Raw genomic sequence first — 25250 nt, forward strand, 5'->3', positions numbered from 1 at the left:
ACAAATCTTTATCAACATTGGGTTTTATCTTGATGAAAAGATATATAGACCCAAGATGTTCGGGTTTTTCTAAGGTCAAAGCGTAATATCAAACACCTTTTAATCTCTTCCTTTAAACTGAAAAGTTCTCCTTTGTGTTCCTGAAGCAGATGATGTGCAAATTTTTGTAGGTTCTTCATAACCTGCTTTAGCCGCTGATGAAGCTAACAAGAACGCAGGCAGGTCTGAGTGATGATAATGGGAAAACAAAGTCATGTAGCACAGTTTGGTTTCGCACACAGGAAAGATTAACCACTGTTAGAGAAAAGAACAAGAACATTACTATAAATGGGAGCAAACTGCTAAAACAAAGAAATGACTTCCACTATGAATGACACCTAATGCGTTCGCATGTTACAGCAATAGAAATCCCACAATGAGCCAAATGAGAAGGCAGAGTACAAGAAAATGGTGGAAATGAAAACGCCAAATGCTCGAAATGATGAAGCTTACAGTGGCCCTCTGCATGTTAACATCTTGGAAAATACGGCAAAACGGTTAAATCCCATCGGGAGTCCATCTCATGAGATGGAGATGTCCAGCATTGCTAATCGCTTGTTAGCATTACTAGTTGCCTGTCTTCGTATCAGAAGCAGAAGGAGCCTTGCTTGAGTGAAATGGCGAACCTGAGAAACCAGGACTCGACCAGAAGCAAGTGACCAAGACATTTTCACAAAGCTTCAGTGAAGCTGATCTGAATGGGAGATTGCACAGGTTGACAAGCATCTTAAAATACCTTAAATTAGACTTGTTAGTGGCTCAGTGTTTGCTCAAGAACAACAAACCAATGCATGATATCCCATTTAAATGCTGCCTTTGACCATCGTTCATCATCCTCTTGTCCTTTGAGATTATGTCAGCCCCTAATGAAACTCATTTACCCCATTCATATCATTATCTTGCACGAAGACTTCATACCAAGGTTTAATAATGCAGTGAGAGCTCTTAAAGAATTAATGCCTAGGAACTTATGAGTAAAACAAGTTCTGTTCACCTAGGATGTGATGATCGCGAGGCTAGCTTGGTAAATTGATCCACAATGTAATCGCTGTAATCTGGATGAACTGAGAATCTCAGCACTATCAAAGGAGTCAAACCATCGAAGCGTCAGAACTTACGTTAGAAATTGGACTTCTTCACCTAGGACCTGATAATTGCAAGGCTGATAGCTGAGTAACTTCGTCAACAATCTGCTCGCTGTGACTAGAAGGAACAGAGAAGCTATAACTTGAGCTGTCTATACTAACTAGGCCCTCCAAGCATTTAACCACTGTAGACATGGAAGGCCTCTTACTATAATCATCTTGCAAACACCATGCTGCGATTTTCATTATCTTGACAATTTCTTGGCCGTGTAGTTGCATGTCACCACTAGACTTATCAACCATGTCCAGTAGTTGTTCTTGTTCTGCTTTGCACTTGAAAAGGGTCAACATATGCACTTCATCACTCTGCAAAGATCGGTCCACATTTTTCCTCCCACATAGGATTTCTAACGTCACAATGCCAAAACTGTACACGTCTACCTTTTCCGTGATAACAGAGTTTAGCCATTCCGGAGCCAAGTAACCTGGTGTTCCTCGCATGGTCGTCATGACATGGCTTTCGTCCTTACCAATAAGCTTCGACAACCCAAAATCAGCAAGCTTCGCATTGAAATGTTCATCCAGTAGTATATTTTGGGGTTTGATGTCTAAGTGAATTATTTTTTGATGGCATTCCTCATGGAGATAGGCTAGTCCTTTGGCAATGTTGAGGATAATCTTTCTTCTTACTTGCCAACAGATGTCAAACTCTTCAACTTTATGGAAGATCCACTTATCAAGAGAACCATTGCACATGTACTCATACACTAAAAGCCTAAGTGATTTTTCAGCACAAAATCCAAGTAGTCTTACCAGATTGACATGATTGATAATGCCAATGGTTTCAGCCTCCACCAAGAATGATTTCTTTATTTGACCAAAACCATCAAGGCGCTTAACTGCAATCCTAATGCCGTTGGGTAAAGTTCCTAAAAACACCGAGCCAAATCCTCCTTCCCCTAGCTTGACGGTGAAATCTCCTGTCATGGCCTTCAGGTCCTCATAACAGAATCGAGTTATTTGCAGCCTCGGTAAGTCTGAATCATCATCCTCAACATCATCTGCTTTTACCTTACATCGGGCAAAAATGCCAAATGTGCCAACCAAAAACATCAAGACGACTGCAACAGTAGTCCCAAGTATGATCCTAGTTCGTCCCCTTCCCCTTCTTGTAGGCGGTGACATCAGATTTCTGGAAGCATTGTCTACTTTAATCAACGCTAAGGCATTAGGGGTACGGCCCGTGTAAGTGTTATCCATAAACGAAAAGGAATCTGACACCAAATAACAGTCTCCACCAGAGAAAGTCGTATCATTGTGAAATAATACCATTGTGCATGAGCACCCTTTACTCAAACAAGCTTCCTTGCAAATCTCTATGGTCGTGTTTGGGATATCGGCACGAATATCACAAGAAAAAGCAAAGTAGTAGATATTTTTAATTTCTGCAAAAGTGTGATTTGGAGAATCGCAAGAGATGGACGTGCTAGCATTGCAACCTTTTTCCGGTTGCCTCTCTTTAATTTCTTTGAAGTATCCTGTCTCAATTGGACAAAGACATTGACGGCTCATAGACGCCTCTGAACAAATGCCATAAGTCCCACACACCAGTGGATAACCGCAATAGCCAATCATATCTGTGAGAACATCCTTAAAATTGAAGCTATAGTTCCCATCGTGAACGTAAAGCCACAGATGCCCGTCAGAACTCAGCCTTATAAACTGAGCCAATGACGTGGTGGGAAGAACAAACTCACCGAATCTTCCATTCGTGTAAAATGCTGCAACCTGTCCGATGTCGCTTGTCATTTTACTTACATCACTCGTTTTATAGTAAGTCTGGGGAGAACCACGTGTTGTTACAGATGCCACAAAGCCTACACGATCCTCAACAGCGAATGTGTAGACTGGTGCCCTCCCATCTGGCGTGGGTGACGTCGCCGTAAGTTTCATTCCGGGATGTAGCACCTGTCCAGGAAGGAAATAATCTGCAGGGTGATTGAAAGACTGCCAAATGATTGCGTTGCTTCTGTCATAGAGCACGACATTTCCAGCTTCGGTCAAGTTTAACCCTGCGGCTGACCTACGCCTATCGGCGGTATCCGTGGACCAAATCTTGTTTCCATTGCTACCCAGTAAGACTAAATTGCCCTCCTCGGTGAGTAGCAGCTGAGCAGTGTCCTCCATGAGTTTACCATGGTTAGCCGACCACACGCTCACTGGCGAGACGCTTTTCATGTCCTCAATCAGTTGGAAAATGAACAGGCCAAAGTCGCAGAGGCCATCGGAGTAGCATGTGAAGCCATAAAAGAAACTTGGCCCTGAGTTTTGCCGGTAAAGCACGATCTTGATACCCACCTGAAAACCATCTCGAGGTAGATTGTAGTCGTAAGGTCTACTGGCGTTCCACGCAGCAGGAGCACTAACCGATGAAGATCCATTCCAGGACTCGGCCATAGTTAGTGATGGAAGGAGTACTAGAAGAGAGAGAAGGAGGAGATTCGGAGAAGGAGCACGGAGACAAGAAGAAATCATCCTACCAGAGACCAGTTAGAGTCGTGTACAAGGATGTCTCTTGCAAGAGGTTATCTGCGACTGAGCGATAGTCATGATATCTGGAAGAACAGGTAAGTAAATACTAATAAGAAAGGTACGAAAGGTCGATCCGGAATCACCTCCATGTGAGCTGGAAAGCTGCTCTTTGACACTGTTGAGTGCAAGTGCTGTTATAATCTTTTTTACATGGTCTAGAATTTAATGGTCTGGTTGGCACCATTAAGGTTATGTTGAAATCTTGAACCATAAGAGTGTGGGTCAACTTTGGCCTCCCCAAGTAGGCCAGAAGAAATGGATAGATCAACTAACATTCCACAACAAGGGAGAACAGTCTTTGGAAGAAAATTTATTGTCACTATCTAACAACATTAATTGCGCAAGACAGAGAACGTGACTTCGTGAAACCGTCTACATTGACTTTTGCGCCTATTAAACTTCCCGTCTGCTTCCTCTCAAGAATGATTGATTCCACAGAAATTGATGGCTTCCTCTCAAGAATGATTGATTCCACAGAAATTAATACCAAGTGCCTATTCACTGATTCTCGAGAACAATCGCAACCTCTAGTTAGCAGAACTTTCCTTGTGTCTTAGGAACCAGAACAAGCACTAGAGGTTCGCTCATTATGGAAATACATATCGTTTTTGCCGGTGCAAATAGTTATCAAGTCAAGAAAGGGGATGCCCTCAAACGCCAGAAGAACAAGTTCATTGCAGTTTTCGTGACGGCATTTCTATGCGCATAAGTTCCAGTTGCTGCTTATGATTATGCTACTAAGTTTCAGTTTCAATCCTCGCACCTGCACTCACTTCAAGAGCTTCTATCATTGAAAGGATATAAACGTGTAATAAAGAATAGAACGTTTTTGGTTGGACGCAGCCACATAGTTCAATTCCACTAGCATTGAGATAAGCTTCCCACTTATTTCTTGTCGCTAGCGCGTTCCACAAGGCAACACTATCCAAAGGGCGAGATATGACAAGTCCTTTTGGATTGACACCAACCGCACTCGGTAATGACGCAATTAGTTTTGATTAAAGAAAAAAAAAATAGAGCGAAAAACTCGATCGGGACAAAGTGTCCAAGATAAATTTGCTTTCGCGTGCAGGAAAGGTCTTGCATTATTAGATCAAAGGGAAAAAGAAGATGCAATCAAAAAGGACACTGCTCGAACAAAGAACCGACTTCCACTATAGATGCCACGTAAAGTGGTCCACATGTTACAGCCATAACAATCCCACAATGGGACCAGATGAGAAGGAAGAGTGAAATAAACGGAGAAAACCAAAAGGCAGAATGCTTGGAATAATTCTAAGTACACAATGGTCGTCTACGTGTTTAGCATCTTAGCGCAAAAAGGCTATCCAATTTGGAATTACATCTCATGAAATAAAGGTTTGCCACTTAGCAGTCTTGATGTGTAGAAACAACGACCGCCTAATGGGAAACCTCTGACGGATGCTCGAGAAAAGAGCATCGGCTTTTAATTGATTGCAGGCACTCAAGCGGCAAGGATGCGTGGCTAGTCTTACTGAAATTCCAAAATGCGTGTCTTCATATAAAAACAGACAGGGCCTCGCAGTGACCGTTGTGGAGAAACAAAACTCAGCACCAGAAGTGATGAGACATTTTCACAAAGCTTCAAGAAGCTGTCCTGAATGAAAAAAGAACAGGTCAACAAGCATAATTGCTATGCATCGTCATGCATTTGCAGGCGAGATTTATAAGCATGACATTAAAGCACAGCTCCAAAGATTTATTGAAGTGCAACAGACATGATATATCAAGCAACTTAATATAATCCCGCTACGGTGGAGATAAACTCACTTGAGACTCATCAAGAGTACAGGATCATATTCCTGCAGTAATCAAGTTTCATCATCTTGATCCTCCATCTCCTCAAGAATAACGTATTTTGCCGAAGCATTTCTTGCAGGTGATCCCGAATGATCATCTTCACAATGCCCTTTTTGTAGCTTTTGATATCTGCAGAATCAACGAACAAAGAAGATGATTAGTCCTTAACACCACAGTGGAAATGAAACAAGGAACAAAACGAGTGATTTAGCTAACAAATCATACAAAAAGATGAGGACTAAGAATCATGACAGTCAGTCAATAGAGCAAACACCTCATTAGAAGAAAAAATTCACAGGATAAACTCTATTTACCTTCATATTGAAGAAAGACATGTAAGAGCCAAGTAAAAACCAAGTGATGAACTAGCACTGAAAGGGTTGTCCCTGTGCAAGTCTAGACTGCTTCTGCTAATGGACTATGTAGTCCACTAGTTTGCCAACACAAGTTAAAAACTGACAGAAAAGGTGAGCTACAACCCTGAAGAGAATTCAAATGACTCGTGCCTCTTTGACACTATCGTGGCCTTAAAGCATCTCAAAGTTACAATAAGCAAAATACACATTTGTGAACTTCTTTTATGCAAGTTCTAATAATTTGCATCATTGCATGTTTAATATCAAACATGCTTTTCCTAGGTATTATATGATATTATATTATGAGACTCATTTAAGTAATGCTGCACGCCTTGCGTGGTCAGGCCATAGTACATCTAGCAACAAGGAATAATAGACCTAGCAGGGTATTCAAATCTCTCACAACAACAAATGATAGGCCTATTCTGTTCTTCCACCTACTTTTGGCAAGTAAAATTCTCAGCTCTCAGAGTAGAATATCTGTTTTGGGTCTTTCAGCAATTATCCAAAAAGTTTGAAATCTAACAATTTGGTATGCTGTATCTGTCTGTTAATCAAGTTGGCACTGGCATTTCATCAATAACTTTTTCTTTGTTCACAGGAAATCAACATGGTAAAATGTGCACCCCAGAAAAAAAATAAAAATAAAAATTAAAACTGCACTATCGAGTAAAATGAACATCAAAATAATGCAAGAGTAAGACATGCATTTCCTAGGCATCTGTGGATGTTCATTACAAGTGACAAAGCATAAAAGCCGATAGCAAAGCAGTGCCAAATCTAACTAGATGGATTATTTATCCTGCATGGAAAAAAGATAGTTTTGAAAGAACACATACTATTGCATCTACTGTGAACTTACTTGTACCAATTGAATAAACTGACGCCAAGCATAATTGTCAGGAGACCAAGTCCCTTCAACCAGGTAAACTCATCATGGAAATAGAACACCGCAACCTGAAAAACATCATAGAGTACAAAATAAAATGACTTGCAACTCTACATGAATAGGGTTAAGTTAATAATAATAATGTACAACAAAAAAATATCTAAAAATGGAAGTGTGTGAGTGAAGAAGAAGAAGAAGAAGAAGAAGAACCAAGATACGCTAAGTAACATCAGGCTACTGGACCAATAAAGCCTAGTCATCAATTAACTAACAAGTCAGACATAAAACTATTGTCTTGTCGGTGACGTCATAGAAGGCCACTCCGGCATATATTACATAATCCTTATTGGATGAAGTACGTCGGAGTGGTCAGTTCTTCCCACATGGCTAGCTGATTACCCAGTTAGTTTCAGTATTGAATAAACATGAGATAACAAGAGTTGAGGAAAATTTTCATCTTCTCTTTCATTCACATTGGACATTTTACTGTAGAATGATTTTAATTCTCTCTTAATGACAATGAGCTTTTGCAGAAAAAAACTGAACCTTTACAGAATATTTTAGCACATATTTCTGAAGATACATGTCCATATAAACAAGCAAGAATGACGTAGAGAGAAGTCCACACCAAAATGGTAACAGCTTCCTTGACAACACCAGCAATTGTAACTGTAACAGCACTAGTCACTGAGACAAGAATGTACTCTGTTAAAACCTGCAACAAAAGGACAATGTGAAGACATGTCAAACCTCTAAACAGCAGCAACTAGCAAAAAAGCCTACATAATAGTAGCAACAAGCAGCTCAACTATGAAATTACATATAAAAATAACACACCAGCTTAAAAGTGATACAAGTTCCACCATGTACGCAATGTACCTACCATGAAGAAGGCCAGTGTTCCACCCAGAAGCAGCAGTAAGCAACTTCGTGTGACATGATGTGAATTATCGAAATATTTATTATTTTTGAATTCATCCCATGGATCCAACAAAAGGGAAAGAAAAGCAGTTGCTAGTGCCATCACCGGAGCTACATAGCTCATCAAGGTCAGTGGATCTTTTAAACCTGAAACAAAAATCAAGACGTGTGTGCATCATTATCTATAATTTGCAATCAATTTTAAAGATAAAAAAAGTGTAACATTGATCAAATGGCAAGCTTGAGTAAATTCTTTTAGATAAGCTGGCTCAAAAAGTAATTTTCACCTGTACAGCAGAAACTAGTATCTATGTAGCAGAACTAACCCCATTTTAGACCTCCCATTTCATTGAACAAATGCCAAAAATCCACAACAATTCAACAAGACCAGGTTTTCAAGAAACTTGAACACTGTCCAAGATATAACTCTCCACATAAATATCTAATGCTCTTGTACAAGTATTAACATTATCTTCTGTATTTTACCCATCATTTTCTATAAAAACACTGAACTTTTACAGAGTCGAATGGATCAGTATTTTTATAAGGAAACAGAACATTCATGCGCTCAAACAGACAGAAAACATAGTATAGAACCTGTAGGCCCTTGAAGTTGTTCTACTACTGCGAGAGAAATGAAAGAAACACTTACCATAGGCCTCTTTCTTCAGATCAGTAATGGCATTAGGATTCAGAGTTTTTTTTTTTCCCCCAAGATAACAAGACAACAGAAATAAAGTTAGTCCAAGCAACTGGCATATCTTTGCTAGAAGTGATGAATGAAGGACAATGTATGTTGTACCTGAAGCAGTATTTGAGTCATGCACCAGCGAAATCCAGACATAACAGCAGCAAGCATAACAAAAATAAACCCCCAGAATTCAAAAGCAGTCTCCTTTGCAACTGAGAAGCAGAAAATAAAAAAAAGCCAAGGCAAAAAAGGAAAAATCATGAAAACCCAGAGAAAATTACAGAAAAAATTATTAAGGCCAACACATCTTGACTCATAAATTTTAGTACATTCCTGCAGTAACTTAAAAAGATTACTGCATCTGGGCTTCTAACATAAAATACTGACAAGGCATAATCCATAAATAAATAGAACAAACAAATTAAAAATCCATTACATACCTGTTAATAAGATTCCAATAGAGATGACAATCATTATACCCAAGAGTTTAATGCTGGGAGACTCCAACCTTTAAACAAAACATTAAGATAGAACAGGGAATGAATGAGATTTCGCTAGGAGATGAATAAAGGACAAAGGAGAGGGATTTGGAATGGTATGAGCAAATGCAAATATAATGAAACTCTGCCATTCTATGCAAAGAAATTGATCCTTCTTTGTTATAATATCGAGGAGCAGGATTAAATCAGCCATCACTGCACAACCTAGCAAACAGTAGATATCATGACTCTGTGGGGATGTCGCCATCCAAGACAACTTGGTCAAAAACATAAAATTAGCCCTTAAGTATAGAGGTTTCCATCCCACTCCCAACAGATATTGAAGGATGAAAAGAGAGCCAGTAGAATAATATGACTGCTCAGTATACACATACAACCATGAAATTTTACTAGATCGAAACAAACATTCAACTAGATGATTACGAAAACAGAGAACACATACCAAACATCCATTCTGAAACAAGAAACTCCAATATCATTGGGAATCTTAAAGTACTGTGAGACACAATTATAGTCATATAAATCATAATGACTCTTTGAAGCAGGATGGTAATGCTAGTCTGACGACATCTTAGCAAAATTACAGAAAAGTTGCAGAAATTTTGATGCGGTAAAGGTTAAGAAGAAAATTCACCTGAAAGCAAAAGCAAACAATAGAAGAAATATAGGAGCTGCTGATTTACACTGCAAAAAGAAAAATAAAAAAAACAGAGAGTTGAAGTTGACCAATTTGCAAGGGATGATAACTAGAACTATGAATGAGCCGATGAAACATAGAACCAAAAGCAAACAAAGAAAGCATGGGCAAGCATCTTTAACATGCAACTATAAAAACTCACCATCGTTGCAAATGTAACAGAGATGAAGACAAGGGATTCGTTGCTGAGATTCACATCCATGGCCGTTGCAAGTGCAGTTGGTACAACTGTGAAAGGCAAATTCCATCTGTCGCATTAGTTGATCGAAAGTTAATTAACTAATTTTCAAAAATATTACAGAAAGAAATGTAAATATCCTGTGGTTGTGAACAAAACCAACCCTAGGAGAACTAAAAGACTCAAATTGGTCACAATCATTTCATCAAAGAGGCCCTGATGGATAAACTACTGAAGCCAAAGCTGTAAGCTTTTAAATTGGACATACATCACCATATCCATGCTTAGCACCACCGTAACTTATACACATTTTCAAGATATCAAGTGTCTAAAAGAGATTCAATTATCATGCAGAATCAGGGCCACCTTTAATCGCAAAAAATAAAAAAATAAAAAACTAATAGTCCACAGGCTTACCTCTCACAAAGTAGTCTGTCCATGACATTGTAACCTTAGTTTGATATTTATGAGACCAAAACCAAGTGATGCCCTTCGCCAAAATGGCTTGCATAGTGAAGTGGACGGTATTCATCAACATGGGAGCGGGAAACTTTCCCATATCATCTCCTAGTAGGGTTTTGTTGTACCTACTCACATTATGGGGGAGATACAATGAAGGAGTACATCAACATGCCACTTAAATAAAGGAAACAAGCATTTCTCAAGATTGACTAGAAGATGAAGTAACTTACAATGTCAAAAGGGTGCTGAAAGTATACCATACAAGTATGAAAAACAATGTCTTCAGCACATTAGCAGTAGAGATAGAACTCTCGGAATCCGGTGCAGATACTTCACGACCACTAATAGAACTGAGGCCATCTGCACTGAAATTTGAGAGATTTCTCTCTCTAACGGATGATCCATCTTCAATATTTAGGGAAGAGTAGTTCTCAGATTTACTTGCTTCTCCATGTATAGAGGAATTGACCACACTGCTTCCATTCATATGCACAGTATCCATCTGGAACTTATTATACTGATATCTACTGTGGCCTAGAAACCCATTTCCCTGCTCGTTCTGCTGGAGAAACGGCAATTCAAAGTCAGGCTCTTCATTTGATTCATCAGAGTTTTCTTTCTGAATATTTAAAAGAACTACGCCATCCTCATTGCACCATCCCGAGAAAGAAGGCTCTCGACGCAGACTTGCGGCCTGGCTTCCACTTTGACTGCAGCTTCTAATGGTGTGTTCAACCTCTTCTGCAACCAAATCACTGCCGAACATCTCCTTCCTTCACTAGGCTCGAGCCATTAACACTACAGGATATTGTCGATATCAACTTCATTATCTAACAAGACAGCAGAATATGTGGTCCCACCAGCAAAACTACAAGATACACAGTCTCTCATTCAAAGAGTAGCCGATTGGATCTGAAAGCTGATGAAATTTGGAAGAAATAAATGGTGTCTGTTCGAACTTTTCTGCTAGCCAATTTCCAATCACCTATAAAACTCGATTCAAGCAACCTTCCCTGCTTCCAGAAAAACATATGTAATACGTATGAGAACGAGTTCAACCACTCAACAACCAAAAACACATTCAAGACAACTTTCTTTCGCCGTCATCAACAAGCCAGGCATCGGAGGCAAGATTGAGCTCACTCGGGACATTAAACCAAACGATAAACAGTAACATTTCAAAACTCTGCTGAGACGTCAGTCCGGATTCGATTCAACGGACCAAAAACCGGATCAAAATTCTAGATTCTCCCCACGGCATTCTCCACAAGCAAACCAACCAGCAACCCGACCAAACTCAGACGGGACGCGAATCGCAATCGACACGAACAGCGTCTCCGTACCTCCGGTTGCTAATGAAAGGATCGAAAAAGGCCAAAAGAATCGCCATTCGAAAAGCACCGACAGACGAAGGAAACGATCGATCGCCGTAAAACGAGCTCGAGCCATCCGAAACGGGCGCAATGTCGGAATCGCGAGGGATCGAAACGCGAGGGAAGAAGACGAGGAGGGGGAGGTGGAATCGAGAGCACTGACCTGACGTGCTGCCGACGCGAGGCGGAGGGATCCAGAGGTTTTGGGGAGAGATCCGATTAGAGAGTTTCGTCGTGCGCGAGGGGGGAGCTGGAGAAGCCGGCGAGAGATTTCGAACGGGAATGGAATGGCGTGCGGCGCGGGGGTGGAGTTCTGTTGCTTCTTCGGTTTCGGCGTTTCCTTCTTCTGTTCGACGAGGACTGACTTTTTCTTCTTTCTTGGGCGTTTCGGTTTTGGTGTAATTGTCTGTTGCTGTTGCGCGATCGGCTTCGTTGGTCTAAAATCGTAGATCTGAAGAAACATTCTTCCTTTTTTTAATCTTTTTTGTTTTACCCCTTTGATTTACCTAAGATGATGTCTAATTATATTTAATAAAAGAATTCTAAAAAATGGGCCCTTTCTCGGTTTCACTCCGGAAAATTTTAAAAGAGAAAATTATGTTCGGTGCTGAGTTTCGATGGACTGGTTGTGACCACAACATGCCGAATTGTATATTACTTGGTTTTTTTTAAATGATATATAATTATGCATCTTTCCCTATAGAAGTGATTATGCTTTGAAACTCTCTGTCTTGCAGAAAAATTAGCATCTCAAACAATTATAAAAGGACGTTTTATTCCTTATCCAATTTTCCTATATCTCATGATTCGTCGTGTTAGATCTAACTGTTATAAACTCGAAAAAAATTGATTTAATTGCGATTTTTCTTCTATTTGACAATCGAAATCTTGCCTTCGACTTCAGTCAACCGGATTGTCACCCACCATTGAAATGCATATCCAACTCCAAACGAAATTTGGGCACATGCTCCCCATGTTCCTACGTACTGATTGAACTGTGTAAAGAACTCGCGTCGCCGACATTCCTAGTAGCCAAACAGAGATGTACATCGTCCTTGTCGAACGAGGGCTACGTTTCGAGATTACTGCTGCGGATTGCAGAATCTTTGCATCGTCCTAGGGACAAACGCATCATCAAACCTCCCGACATGAAGCTCTTTTCAGGATCTTGGAGAGTGCAAAACGGGCAACAGATCATTCGTTAGGCTGGGTCGACGCATCAGTTCGTTCGAATGCAGTTCTTAACGAATAATACCGAGCAGCAGATGCTGTTTTATCAATAGAAAGAGAGATAGGGATCCTGTATGTATACAACCATTAAGGAAAATGAATGACCCAGCAGCCTATGCAGGTGAAAAGAACGTGTTTACAGTGTTCCTACAGAACCGATGAATATCAACTCCTTCCTTCCGAAGCGAGGCTCCCGACGTGCTTCGTAAAGTCGTTCCCGAGATGCGAGTTCCACCAGAACTTCCCGCGATTAGCCAGCTTCATGGGGCTCCTGCTCCCGCTACCTTCTCTTCTTTCGGACTCCACTTCCTGGGAGTCGGACGCGCAAGGGGCTTCAGTGAGGAACTGCTCCCAGAACACGTCGTTGACCGCAGTCGGCGCACCAGGCATTTTCTCGAGAATCTGTTCTTTCAAGTTTTCCACGTCGGGGACACAGGCCGGCTCCATGTTCACGTCGATCACTGACGATTTGAGGCTGATGTCCATGTTGAGACACACCGATGATGTCTCCGGGCTCTCGAGGTGATCTGTTCCTAGTGCTAGTTCCGGTGACAACGCAACATCTTTCGGAGATGGAGGTGACCCGGGTGACCAAGGGCGGATATGCCTGTCAGAATCATCCAAAGATTCCTTTCTCTCGGTGAAACCCGCCGGCCAAGGCAACGATATTGCTCCGAAGTCGTGCTGTTCTGCGCCTGAAGTGTTATCGACTCCTTGAAGGAGATTTTCTAAAAGGTGCAAAGACTGCTCCAGTTTCTCAACGGAGTCCAAATCTAGTAGAGAAAAGGGAACACCATTGAATTTTTCTTTCTGGAATTTCAAACTCTCTAGCCCACTCTTGTCATCTGAGTCATGTAAATGATCCAGTTCCGCCAACCTTCTCTTTTTGGTAGGGCTATCCGACTGCTGCGTAAAAAGAGAAGCAAATACCGGCTTCTGCATTAATTGAGCTAAGACGGCGATCAAGCGCGTCTGTTTTTGTTCCATATTTTGGAATTGCTTACGTAGTAACTGTATCTGGAAATCAACATCCGGATTATGTCCCTGATATCTTTGAAGCTCCGACTGAAGTGAGCTCTTCTCGTGTCGCAGTCTCTTGATTTCCTCCTCGTACATCTGTTTCTCCGTATCAGATAACCGAGCACCCTGCCCTGAATGGCTATGGATTGGTTTGCGTCGGTAGATGTTATTCAAAAGGTGTTTCTCCCCTCTTATGAATTCTTCATTTGCAAACTCCCACTGATCGGGATCTATCTTTCTAAAGCCCTGTTCAAGGAAAAAATCAAAATCGATCAATCAGACGAGGAAATTCAGGTACGGGGATAAATCAACCTGCTCACCTAAACTACGTGTTCCAGTATTACGACAACCAGGAAAAAAAAAAAACAGAAATAATGAGAGTACAGCCAACAGCAAGACGAGAGAGAAAAGTGAAATGAAGACTTGCATCGACAACCAAGCAAGAAAAAATTTTAAGGAAACCACTAACAACCACCGGTTTCAATTTACCCAAAGCTGGAGATTTATCCTGAGCACTAGAGACTAGATCGAGCACACCTCATTCCCGTAGTCAAGAACGAATCGATCCGAGAGTATGTCAATACTGGAGATAGACGGAGAACCTCTATAACCAGCAGCAAATCATAGCTTGATTCAGCATAAAACTTGAAACCAAGGATCTCTAGCACACCAGGTGTTATCTTTCGACTTTGGAGAGGTCCTTGGTTTTTGTTCACGAACAGAGAATTCAGCTACCCACTCTAAGAAGATAAGCAGGAACATGCGCAAACATCGGACTAGGTAAAGAAACATCGCGGAACAGAAAAGAACCAAGAATATCTTGGGTTCAAGATCGAATCTTACGTAAGTATTGAGCTGCCTCACGAAACTCGAGAAGTTGTTGTGCTTGAAGTATTTAGGGAGCAGTTCCCCGGAGAATTCAGGCGGGCTCCACACCACGAAGCTGCTTCCGTTCTCGCTCCAGGACACCAGGAAGTCCGTCTGAGGATCATCGACCATCTCATAGGTCTTGACCAGGAACGGAGCCGGAGCATTCGATTTTCCTTGCGAACCATCCATCGTCGATTCACTCTCTACGACCTTAACATCCAAAGCACAGACCCCAGGAACCTGAAGCCAGCCAATTCCCTATCGAACGCGCCGAGCTCCGAAGATCGGACTCTGAATATGAGAAGTCAGCTGTATTCTCGAGAAGTCAATATTCGGAAGCAGAGGAGGAAGCTGACTCCAAAGCACCGGAAACAGGACGAGCTCTCCGATCAAACCGGATCGCCAAGATCGCAAGAAACCGAATCCGATGATTTCACTAGACTTTCGCACACCCGAGAAGCCCGATCACCAAACTGGAAACCACCCACCACGGAGCGGATTCAGATCGAAAGTAATCGGGACAAACCGCGTCGAGGTAGGTAACAGAGCAACGAAATGGCACGAACCAACTTCCGGGTCCAATTCCGACGAGATTGACTCGTCAAGACCCTATCAAAAACCTCACGAAAAGATCACGAACCGACCCAATATCCTTAAAGAAGGCCAACCTTAGCGGACGTTTGCGGACAGAATCGATCGTGAAATTGTAAGAAAGAGAGAGAGAGAGAGAGAGAGAGAGAGCGAGAGGGGGAAGAGAATCGGTCGAGCAATGTGGATGAAAGTTTGAAACTTGGAAAACTTTTTTGCTGGTGGGTCGGAAAGGGAAAGAGGGAGAGAGAGTCAGAGCAAGCATAAGGGGAAGAGAAGGAGGTTTGACTTTTATGGCCATGGGGACACGAGGCTTTTTGGGCGACCGATGGGTGATGGATGACTGGGTTTGAATATCGTGGTTCCTTGCGTGGAATTCTGACCTTTGACCAGTCTGCGTTCTTCGCCTCTGAATGAAGCCAAAGCATGTCTCGATATCATTCATTAATTAATCAATTTTTTTACCTTTTTTTTTATTATTCTGTGGTGGCGGAGCTGGCGGACCGTTGAGGTCGAGGTGGGGAGGGGAACGCGGTCGTGGAATTTTCCGCACCGGCGGCGATTGGGGGGATCAGAAGTTGTCCTGAGGTCTCCGAGTTCCGGCGGCTCGATGGGGACCGAGTTGGGAATTTAAGTCAAGGGTACGGAATAGAAAAAGAGAGAAAATGGTAATTAAATATATGTATTTCTCTCCATGAGCACCTGCCATCCAATGTTTAGTGCGGTCTTACGTGATGTATTTTGTCAAAGGCCCAAGAATCTCTCTCGATTGGGTTTAGGGGAAGGGAACGAGGATTAAAAGCTTTCATATCTTAATTTGCTTCTTTTGTCTTTCTTTACGTGAAGGGCGAGCCCCTTTTTCAAATCATGCAGTGATGGCGTGTTGACTAAATGACTAGGCGATTGTATTTCCCCCACTTAACTTCCTCTGTTTGCGTTAATTTGAACGATACCCGTCAAATCCATTTGCCTGTCACGTTCTAACACACACTTTCGGAAATTTCCGAGCACCTGCTCCTTGATTCATTGAAAATTTTGCCGGGCCGGGCCTTCTAGAAGACCAGACTTCCATCTTTTTTTATGCATCGCGAAAGAGAAAACGATGAATCATGTGCAAGCACGTTAAATTAAATCAACGCTGAGTTAAATACGGCGGAAATGAATGGACATAAAATTAAACACTTTTTGCATGTGGTAATTTTGCTAAAAGGAAATATCTAGATTCCCGAGTTCAACTTGAGTTGGGGGTACTGATTTTTCTGACAAATTTCTGGGCGAGTCTTGACAAATCCCAGGTGGACAGAAAGTGGCCGCCTCTCTGCCACGTGGACAAAAAGTATCTGCTTTGCTTTGCTCTGCAATTTGCACCGATATTTCCTTACGCAGCTCTGCTTCCTCCTCCTCAGATATTTGCATCTCCAAGGGTCCCACCCAATCCTCAACCAGCCACGAGCAGAATATCTGGAGCTCACTCCCCAGCGTCCCCCGTTCCGTATTAAAAATCGTCGTCGTGGTTACCTTCGTCTTCGTCATCGCATTTCATCTATAGAGATTCCTGGGGCTCCTGCGATTCGGAAAAGGCACCGGGCTTCCGTCGACGCGAGGGAAATGGAGGGTCAGGTCGCGAGGCGCAGGATCAGCACGATCGCCGGCCACTTCGTCGCCGGCGAAGATATCTCCGCCGCCGCTCGCGTCGTGCCTCTGGTGAGCTATACGGATTCCTCGATTCGGGCTGTCGGGAATATTTATTTAATAAGGAAAAGAAGGAAACTTGGTTAGCACGTTGAGGGAAAGTTCGAATCTTTATATAAAATCTTTTCGTGGGCTAAAGTAATTGGGGTCGTGTCGCATGTGGATTCTGACGATAGCGTGTTCCGATAACTAAAGCATTAAGAATTTAAGAATGGGTATCGCCAAAGATCACATGTCTTAATTTCTTGCCTTAAAATGGACATGCGGCCCACGGGCATCATAGAATACTCGCAGGTTCAAGGACCGAGAGGAATTGTTGAGTTGTACTTAATCATGTTGGTGTGTTGTTTACTTATGGCACTTATTCTTAACTTAAGGAGGTAGTTGCCACGTTGTTGGGTTGATGTCAGCGAGTGCGTTGATGGCATTCAATGAAAAACCTGGACGTTTAAGGGTTTGAATTCACAATATGGGAGGGAATTGAAAAACGTGGAAGCTTCTTTATCTAGCTCGGGCAATCCTACGGTCCCCTCGAGATGCCCGTTCTGCGATCACAACCCATTGTAATTATGTGCGGTTTGTCAAAATCACTGGTATAAAATGCCTGAATGCAAAAACTGGTTTTTGATCGTAAGGCTGTGATAAATTATCTTGATTCACTGGTTTGGTAAAACGGTTCGATTCTAATTTTAGTCTAGTAAATTAGGAGCAACAGAACGATCTCCTTCTTCATCTTGGGTCCATGCAGTAGGACTTTTAGTTGTAGAGGGGTAAGTTTCTATGGTTCTGCTTTCATTTGATTTCTTATACAATTGGCATGACGCAATCTGCTCGACTATGGTGTCATGAATGTGAATCTATCATAAGAGTTTCATTGCTTTTTGTATGTTTACCGTAAACACAAGCATATAAAGGGAAGCTTTGACACGTATGTAGTTTTACATGAGAAGATGTAGTACTGGGGATCCCATGAACCTGGAGCTACTTTCATCTTCTCATACAATCATACCTTAGTTCCTGTAGTCCCTGAAAGTTGTTAACATTAGTAACTTGAAAATATAACTTAACCGACAGTTTTCTGCTATATAAAGTCAGAAAGTCAATACTGTCATAATTCCAAATTAATCTCAGAAGCACTGAACATTCAAAGTTTCTATAGTTCTACTTAGAAGTTTCTTGTTTTGGCTGTACAATTGTTTTGAATGATTTATTTTCTCTCTGATGTTCATTCCATTTTCTCTTCACAGAACTGCAGTGCTAGTTTAAACTCTGTGATCCAAAGATATGACAACAGAATGTACTTTGCAAGGCAAGGGTCTAGTTCACAAGGTAGTTTCATGAGGCAGGCTTCAATTGATCAGGTACCTTCGCTGCTTAAACTGTCCACATCACTTTCCCAGAACTTATTTATGTTTGCACTCCAATTACTAATTTTATTTCTTTATCGGAATAATGACAGCAGGTGAGACCAACTCAGCCTGGCACTTGTCAGGGCTCTTGCAATGCTTCTGAGGCTCCATCATTTTCGAGGCCTTCAAGAACTGAACAAAAACTGCCAAATTTTGGCTTAATACAACCTAGAGCGCAGTGTTGCAACTTAACTGCAGCAGAACCAGCACCTAGCTTTGCTCGGCCAAACAGAAGAGTCAGTAGACAAAAGCAATCCAATTTGAAGAAGAAAGTTGATCCTCTAAACTCCAGGGGTTAGTGGATTGTCTTTTTCCATAGCTGTTCCGTAAGATTTTCTTCCATTTGTGATTCAGATCAAGATAAGCACATTGTGATATATAGTATGCACTAAATGATGCTCATTTATTGTCTAATGGAAACCCATGCTCTCGCGCCGCATCCTTTGAGCAAATCAACTGGGAAGATGACAATGGGCTTTTTGCTGGGAGGGGTTCCCATTCACTGAGAAATCACTACCATTGATGAGGAAAAGATTTATCCTAGTTGTGCCAGATATTGATCATTTATATCTTCAAAACTCAAGCCATAGTTGGAAAATGCAAATAGCTGCCGCACAGCATATGTAGTAACAGTTTGAGCAACAAGATTCATAGAGGAAACATAAAATATCTATTCTAGTTCTATCATCAGCTTGGGTTGGATCTAAAGAAATTCTATGCCGATATTTAGAAGCAAGAAAAATGGGCTTATAATGGGAGAATCTGCTTTTCCTCTCTTGGATTGGACATGCATAACCTTTCTTCTCTTTCTAACTGATGTAGGGGCTAGATGGTCCCCACGAATGGATGTGGTAGAATCAGAACGCAATTATGTTCTGACTGTGGAAGTTCCTGGAGTTAGCAGCAAGGATATCAGAGTGGAAGTCAGTGACCAAAAGTACGGTAGTATTTTCCCATTTCATAAAGCACAAGTAGAACTTAACTTACGTCCTGTTTGCTAGAGCGAGATAAGGCCAAGTCTGTTGCAGATAGACAAATGAGATGCTTAAGTGGTATCCAGAATTTCAAGTCCAATAAGTAATAACTTATTCAATCCGACAGATTGACTGTGATGGGAATGCGTCAGCCTTGGCAAGTATCTGGCTTTTCAAATGAATCGATTATGTCATATCACAAGAGAGAGATCACACAAGGACCCTACCAGATCACATGGCCGCTCCCCACCAATGTAAACAAGGATAGTGTCTCGGCAGAATTTGTGTAAGTTATATTCTTGACCATTCATTTGTGGCTTCTTGCTTGCACTTATCTGAGGGTAAAGTATGAAGAGAATAGAGGTCAAAGATTACTTCCACTGATACCAGAGAGAGGTTGTCTAACGTACTTCAATGTAGCTGTACATATTATCTTGAGGTAAGGATCAAGATTTGATCATGGGAGCGCATAATTGCTGCATTAGTTGGATGTCATTTTTTGATCCTTTGCACCTAGCATGAACTGCTTTCAGCTGCTGTTCATGTCAACAACTTGTGCTTTTCTCAGCTGGTACTTGCTCTTTATTAGGCATTTATACCGGGAAATATACTCACTGAGCATGTTTATTCACATCTGCTTTATCTCTTCCTGTGTTGAGAATGCTTAATTACATTTTTTATACATTAGGAAAACAATTATCTAATGGGTTGTGGCCATTTGGAGCAGGGAGGGATTTCTACAGATCATTGTTCCTAAGCTTTGAGAAACAGCCACAGAGCAGCATCTACAAAAGTAAATGACTACGTCATTGTCATTATCAATAGCCAATATAGCCTTCTACACATGCTCTTCAAGTATCTCATAGAAAATTTACCAGCACTCTGTTGAGCTTCTTGCATCAACTCTGTCATTCTGTTGCTGTTCAATGCGGAATTACTTAGAAAAGTAAGAAACATCAGCTATAAAATGAAACCTTCCTATAATTCCAATCAACTGCTCGATTTACACGGTTTATCCTCCCTCTATCTCTGGGGTTTTTTCCCACTGTTTCTTTCTTCTTCTTTACATTACATGGTCGGCACACAGAAGATCTGTTTTTCAGGAGTCGGGAACCAAACAAGTACAAAAAAGAAAATTCGAAGTGAAACACTGAAAAGGCATGTTATTGCGCGAGATGCAGGGTAATTTGGCAAGAACGAGGAACATGGGCTTACAGCGTGACTCGACAAAGGAAGCGTTTTTTGTAAGATTTCTTAACGCACAAGGTATTGTTCCTTCGGAAGTACTCCGAACACCAAAATGAGCACTGTCCAATTGGTTGCTTAAAACCAAATGAACATAAGCACAAGGAACTATGAAGAGAGATTCCGTAATTTCAGGGTCCTCCTGTCTTACCCAGATGTCCCCAAAGAAAAAATTAATTGGCACGTTTGGATCCTGGAGTCAGTTTGTCTTTCAATCTCTTCCATACCTTGTTGCTTTTCTCAAAAGGGTCGTCCACTTCTGACTTCAACTTCTCTCTTCCGTAGAATTCGTTCTTACTGCAGTCACATTGGAGACAGCGCAAGAGAGAATAGTTCTTTTTTTTTTCTTTACAAGACTCTCTACGGACTGGGTAAATTTGTGCATACCATCTTCCCCATTCACTCTGGATAGAGCAGAGCCGAATAATCAGAGCTCGATAAACCTTACGACCTAATTAAAGTCGATTCAAAGATGTTACCCACATTTACTCTTGCATCTGTACGTATTATAATCGACTACAATCGACGTATCATTCATATCAGCAGCGTCGTGGCTGCGTATTCTTTTCTGCTTCTTTATGTTCATTGCATCATAAGCGGCGTCGTGAAGGCCTGAGCCCCTCCTTCTCTGACTCTGGACTTTGGGTGTGGTTCTTATTCCTTTTTTCTTTTCTTTTTTCTCCTTTCAAATTATGGTTCTTATTACTTAATCAATGAAAATTACCAAAAAAGTTCTAAACATATTATAGATGTGTCAATTCATTCATAAACCTTTCAACTGAGATAATTTAGTCCTAAGTAAATTGAGATTTACCAAGTTAATCATAAACTTTTAAATGATTTGTGGTTTTAACTGAAACTAGCTGACATGGTGGTATAGACAACAAGAACCATCCTAGTAGGCACGAGCAACAAGCTAATATGGAAAATTTTACAATTTTTTTTTTAATTTTCTGAATTTGTTTCTTCTTTTTTCCTTTTTCTTTTTTATTTTTTGCAATGTTCCCTCCACAAGCCCTGAAGTGGTTGGCCTTGGGCAACAGCATCCCTCATTGGCCACCCGAAGAAGAGAAAAGAAAAAAATCAAAAGAAATTGTAAAAATTGTCTAAATTAGTATCGATCAATTAATATTGACTAAATCATCACATCACAGTTTTTTTTTTATTAAAATTAGCTGGAATAACTAAATTCGCAAATCATCAAATGATTTATGACTAAATTAGCAAATCATAAAATATTCTAAGAGTTATTGAAGCAATTAAAATGTTTAGAACTAAATTAACCACATTTATCCTAAATTAATTTTTATCTTATAAAAAATAGGATTAATATTCAAAAAAACCTCAAATTGGTATATTTAATAAATTTATCTCAAACTAATTTTTTTATCATAAAAAATCCCAAACTAGCACACATTTGACAAATTAATCCCTATCTTTAATAAAAAAAATTAATTTTTGATAAATTTGTTACCAAAATATTTAAAAATCTGCTAATTTTGCCTTTAGAGCTCCCTCAAGTTTTGAAAATTTGCTAAAATTCCTAATTTTCTGTTATATGAAAATTAGTTTTATCATGTATGATTTGAAATTGTTTATGACACAAAAATTAGTTTGTAATTAACGTTGCATAAGTATATCAATTTAAGATGTTTGGTAGTATTAACGAAATTAATAAAATATGTGGAAACTTAATCAAAGTAAGGCCTTTGGTGAGCGAAACTCGCTCACCATATCTGAGATTCTATTTACCGTCCCGAGGAAGTAGCAACTGTCTCGTATTCATTGGCCAGGGACACCAGAACACTTTGTTTAAGAATCCTGTAATAAATGATCGTATGGGGATTGCGGTCGCTTCCCGCCCTCGTCTTCATCATCAATTCCCGAACTTGCTTAACTAGAAAGACATTTTTGGAGAATTAAAGAAGGGTTAATGACAGTAGATCAATTTTTAGAATTAAAGAAGGGTTAATACAGTAGACAAAAAAAAATTAATATCACGAAAATTCTAAACTGATAAATTTATAATAAATTTACCTTAAATTAATTTTTTATCATAAAAACCTAAAATTGATATATTTGGGACAAATTTATCCTCCGTTGGTTTCAGTTAAATTTTACCATAAAATTATTGAATTGGATAATACATAATTTGAGAGTTTACCTTTTGTTTGTCATAGGAGTGCTCATTTCTGTTTTTTCATTGTATTAATCCAATTTAACATAAACTAATGAAAAGTAAATTTATCATAAATGTATCAATTTGAGATTTTTGGTAATTGAAAATTTAGTTTTTCATAAATTTGTTACAAATATACCAATTTGAGATTTTTTGTTATATTAACCCATTAAATGAAGGCAAAGTCAATAGCACTAGCAAGTTAGTCGTAAGTAGCCATGAATGTCGCATTTGAGTCATTAAGTAGTTTATTTTGTTTAAGTCCTATAGTTGACTATTAACTTTGGGTGTGGATTACTTAATCAAAGAAAATTGTTATAATTCCATTGTATTTATATCAATTTAATCATAAACTTTTTAATTTGGTCAATTTAGTTTTAAACATTTTGATTGTTTGTTAATATAGTCCTAGAGCTTTTAATGATTTCCAAATTTAATCATTTTTGCTAATTTTGATTAGAACTCACTAACTTGGTGATATAGATAGTGATAGCTATCTAGGCAATATAAATGGCGTTAATGTGGATAATTTTTAATTTTTTAAATTTTCTAAATTTTTCTTTTCTTTTTCTTTTTTTAATTTTTCCAATTTTCCTTCCACAAGCCTGAAGGTCGTTGGCCTTGGGCAATGGCTGCCTTCATCAGCCACCTTGCAATAGCTAGCAAAGGGAAAAGAAAACAAAAGAAAAGGAAGATGAAAAGGGGAAAAAAAGAAGAAAATTATAAAATTTGTAAAAGTTGTCTAAGTCGACATCAACTATATCACATGTAACAATTAACACTGACTAAATCATCACGTTAGCGATTTCTAATTAAAATTAGTCAGAATGACTAAATTCACAAATTGTCAAAAGGTCTAAGACTAAATTTGCAATTCGTAAAATGTTTAAGGACTAAATTGGCAAAATTAAAAGATTTTGGATTGAATTGAAAAATCATTAAAAAGTTTATGACTAACTTGTTCAAATAAAAATGTTTAAGCTAAATTAACATAAGCGCAATAGGTTTGAAACTTTTTTTATAATTTCTCCACTTAATCAATAAGGGTTACTTCCACCCACAATTACAAACCAATATACACCAACCAATTTAACTCAAAACTAATTATTATATCACAAAAATCTCAAACATATACATTTGTATCATATTTATCCTAATTTTATTTTTTATCTTACAAAAACCATCGATCACCAAAATGTTAGATTGAAAAATTTGCTAAATTTGTCGTCAAAGCTCCCTGAAGTTTCGAAAATCTACTAAAATTCCTAATTTTTCATTAACACAAAATCTAGTTCGGGTTAATTATATTATACATGTGCTAGTTTGAGATTTTCTACAACGCGAAAAGTGGTTTGTAATAAATGTGGCATAAGTATGTCCATTTTAAAAAAAATTGCAGTGTTAACCGAATTAATGAAATAAAAAATAAATAAAAATACTTAATCAAAGTACGGTTTCTTTATTATCTTCCTGGTGAGCGAAACTCGCCCCACAGATCTGAGATTCTATTTACTGTCAAGAGGAAACAGCAACTGTCTCATATTTATTGGCCAGGGACACCAGAACACTTTGTTTAAGAATCCGGTAATAAATGATCATATGGGGATTGCCGTTTCTTCCCGCCTTCATCTTCAGCACCAATCCTCAAACTTGCTTAACTAGAAAGACATTTTTGTTTCCATGGCTTAATGACAGCTGTCCCTTTTTGGGGAAATTAAAGAAGGGTTAACACATTAACTTTACCCAAAAAAAAACACATTAGATCAAAAAAAAAAAATTAATATCACGAAAAACTCAAATCAATACATTTATATAAATTTACCTAAAATTAAATTTTTGACAACATAAAACTTCAAAGTACATCTATAACAAATTTATCCCCCGTTAATTTCCGTTATACTTTACCATCAAATTATTGAATTACATAACACGTGATAGTTTTGGGGTTTTCCCCTATGTTTGTCACAAGTGTGCTCATTTATGATTTTTCGTGATATTAATTTAATTAGTAGAAACTAACGGAAGGTAAATTTGTCATAATATACCAATTTAAGATTTTTAATTGCCCAAAAATTAGTTTTGAATAAATTTGTTAAACATATCAGTTTGTAGTCCTTCGTTGTATTAACCATTAAAAAAAGGCAGAGTCAATAGCATTAGCAGATTAGTCACAATTGGTCATGAATGTTATATTGGAGTTCCAACTAGTTTTTTTGTTGAGTTCAAAGTTGAACGATACATGACAAAACTCTTGTTGGTGATACTGTTGAATTTGACTAGTTTTATTCAAATGACCACTCAAGATCTGTCTAAATTTGTTTATTAGATCTCCTCTCCACCTCATTACAACAAAAATATATGCTTTCTTCTCCTATATAACTTCCCCCTTCTCTCTTTCAGTTCAGCCCATTCACTTGTCTCCTTCTCCTGCACGCATGC

General features: G+C 39.5%; 4 protein-coding genes across 8 annotated transcripts; 1 reads left to right on the plus strand and 3 right to left on the minus strand.

The window, feature by feature from the left end:
- Positions 1 to 339: 339 nt before the first annotated feature.
- On the minus strand, positions 340 to 3960 carry LOC104441475 (G-type lectin S-receptor-like serine/threonine-protein kinase SD2-5). Its single transcript, XM_039313661.1, has 2 exons — positions 3800 to 3960; positions 340 to 3719 (listed from the first exon to the last, which is right to left on the minus strand). The coding sequence occupies exon 2, from the start codon at positions 3657 to 3659 to the stop codon at positions 1176 to 1178; it is 2484 nt and encodes an 827-aa protein (XP_039169595.1). The 5' UTR covers positions 3660 to 3719; positions 3800 to 3960; the 3' UTR covers positions 340 to 1175.
- Positions 3961 to 4840: 880 nt separating this feature from the next.
- LOC104441486 (probable sugar phosphate/phosphate translocator At1g06470) lies at positions 4841 to 12017 on the minus strand. 3 transcript variants are annotated; one of them, XM_010054658.3, is made up of 13 exons: positions 11768 to 12017; positions 10462 to 11244; positions 10187 to 10356; positions 9734 to 9819; positions 9529 to 9578; positions 8835 to 8902; positions 8506 to 8606; positions 8356 to 8368; positions 7666 to 7850; positions 7411 to 7497; positions 6756 to 6850; positions 5508 to 5666; positions 4841 to 5329 (listed from the first exon to the last, which is right to left on the minus strand). In XM_010054658.3, the coding sequence occupies exons 2-12, from the start codon at positions 10995 to 10997 to the stop codon at positions 5549 to 5551; spliced, it is 1509 nt and encodes a 502-aa protein (XP_010052960.2). In that variant the 5' UTR covers positions 10998 to 11244; positions 11768 to 12017; the 3' UTR covers positions 4841 to 5329; positions 5508 to 5548. The 3 variants fall into 3 exon arrangements, with proteins under 3 accessions (XP_010052960.2, XP_010052943.2, XP_018731504.2); XM_010054641.3 differs by having other exon boundaries at positions 4841 to 5334; XM_018875959.2 differs by lacking the exons at positions 10462 to 11244; positions 11768 to 12017 and having other exon boundaries at positions 4841 to 5334; positions 9734 to 9839; positions 10187 to 10350.
- An 810-nt stretch (positions 12018 to 12827) lies between these two features.
- Positions 12828 to 15602, minus strand: LOC104441506 (heat stress transcription factor A-4b). Its single transcript, XM_010054666.3, has 2 exons — positions 14698 to 15602; positions 12828 to 14100 (listed from the first exon to the last, which is right to left on the minus strand). The coding sequence occupies exons 1-2, from the start codon at positions 14911 to 14913 to the stop codon at positions 13000 to 13002; spliced, it is 1317 nt and encodes a 438-aa protein (XP_010052968.2). The 5' UTR covers positions 14914 to 15602; the 3' UTR covers positions 12828 to 12999.
- Positions 15603 to 16618: 1016 nt separating this feature from the next.
- On the plus strand, positions 16619 to 20402 carry LOC104441518. Of its 3 annotated transcripts, none has more exons than XM_039313688.1 (6): positions 16619 to 17016; positions 18252 to 18365; positions 18464 to 18707; positions 19236 to 19350; positions 19515 to 19673; positions 20076 to 20402. In XM_039313688.1, the coding sequence occupies exons 1-6, from the start codon at positions 16921 to 16923 to the stop codon at positions 20089 to 20091; spliced, it is 744 nt and encodes a 247-aa protein (XP_039169622.1). In that variant the 5' UTR covers positions 16619 to 16920; the 3' UTR covers positions 20092 to 20402. The 3 variants fall into 3 exon arrangements, with proteins under 3 accessions (XP_039169622.1, XP_039169615.1, XP_010052982.2); XM_039313681.1 differs by having other exon boundaries at positions 20115 to 20402; XM_010054680.3 differs by having other exon boundaries at positions 18467 to 18707; positions 20115 to 20402.
- Positions 20403 to 25250: the final 4848 nt, after the last annotated feature.

This window comes from Eucalyptus grandis, chromosome 1 (assembly GCF_016545825.1).
Source record: "Eucalyptus grandis isolate ANBG69807.140 chromosome 1, ASM1654582v1, whole genome shotgun sequence".
NCBI lineage: Eukaryota > Viridiplantae > Streptophyta > Magnoliopsida > Myrtales > Myrtaceae > Eucalyptus > Eucalyptus grandis.

Coding starts and splice junctions, on each gene's coding strand:
- LOC104441475 (XM_039313661.1), bottom strand. CDS start 3,659: ATGATTTCTTCTTGTCTCCGTGCTCCTTCTCCGAATCTCCTCCTTCTC.
- LOC104441486 (XM_010054658.3), bottom strand. CDS start 10,997: ATGTTCGGCAGTGATTTGGTTGCAGAAGAGGTTGAACACACCATTAGA. Junction 9,820..10,186: donor GACAGACTACTTTGTGAGAG/GTAAGCCTGTGG, acceptor TGCCTTTCACAG/TTGTACCAACTGCACTTGCA. Junction 8,903..9,528: donor TTGTTTGCTTTTGCTTTCAG/GTGAATTTTCTT, acceptor TTTTGTTTAAAG/GTTGGAGTCTCCCAGCATTA.
- LOC104441506 (XM_010054666.3), bottom strand. CDS start 14,913: ATGGATGGTTCGCAAGGAAAATCGAATGCTCCGGCTCCGTTCCTGGTC. Junction 14,101..14,697: donor TGAGGCAGCTCAATACTTAC/GTAAGATTCGAT, acceptor TTCCTTGAACAG/GGCTTTAGAAAGATAGATCC.
- LOC104441518 (XM_039313681.1), top strand. CDS start 16,921: ATGGAGGGTCAGGTCGCGAGGCGCAGGATCAGCACGATCGCCGGCCAC. Junction 18,708..19,235: donor TGATCCTCTAAACTCCAGGG/GTTAGTGGATTG, acceptor TAACTGATGTAG/GGGCTAGATGGTCCCCACGA. Junction 19,674..20,114: donor AGTGTCTCGGCAGAATTTGT/GTAAGTTATATT, acceptor CATTTGGAGCAG/GGAGGGATTTCTACAGATCA.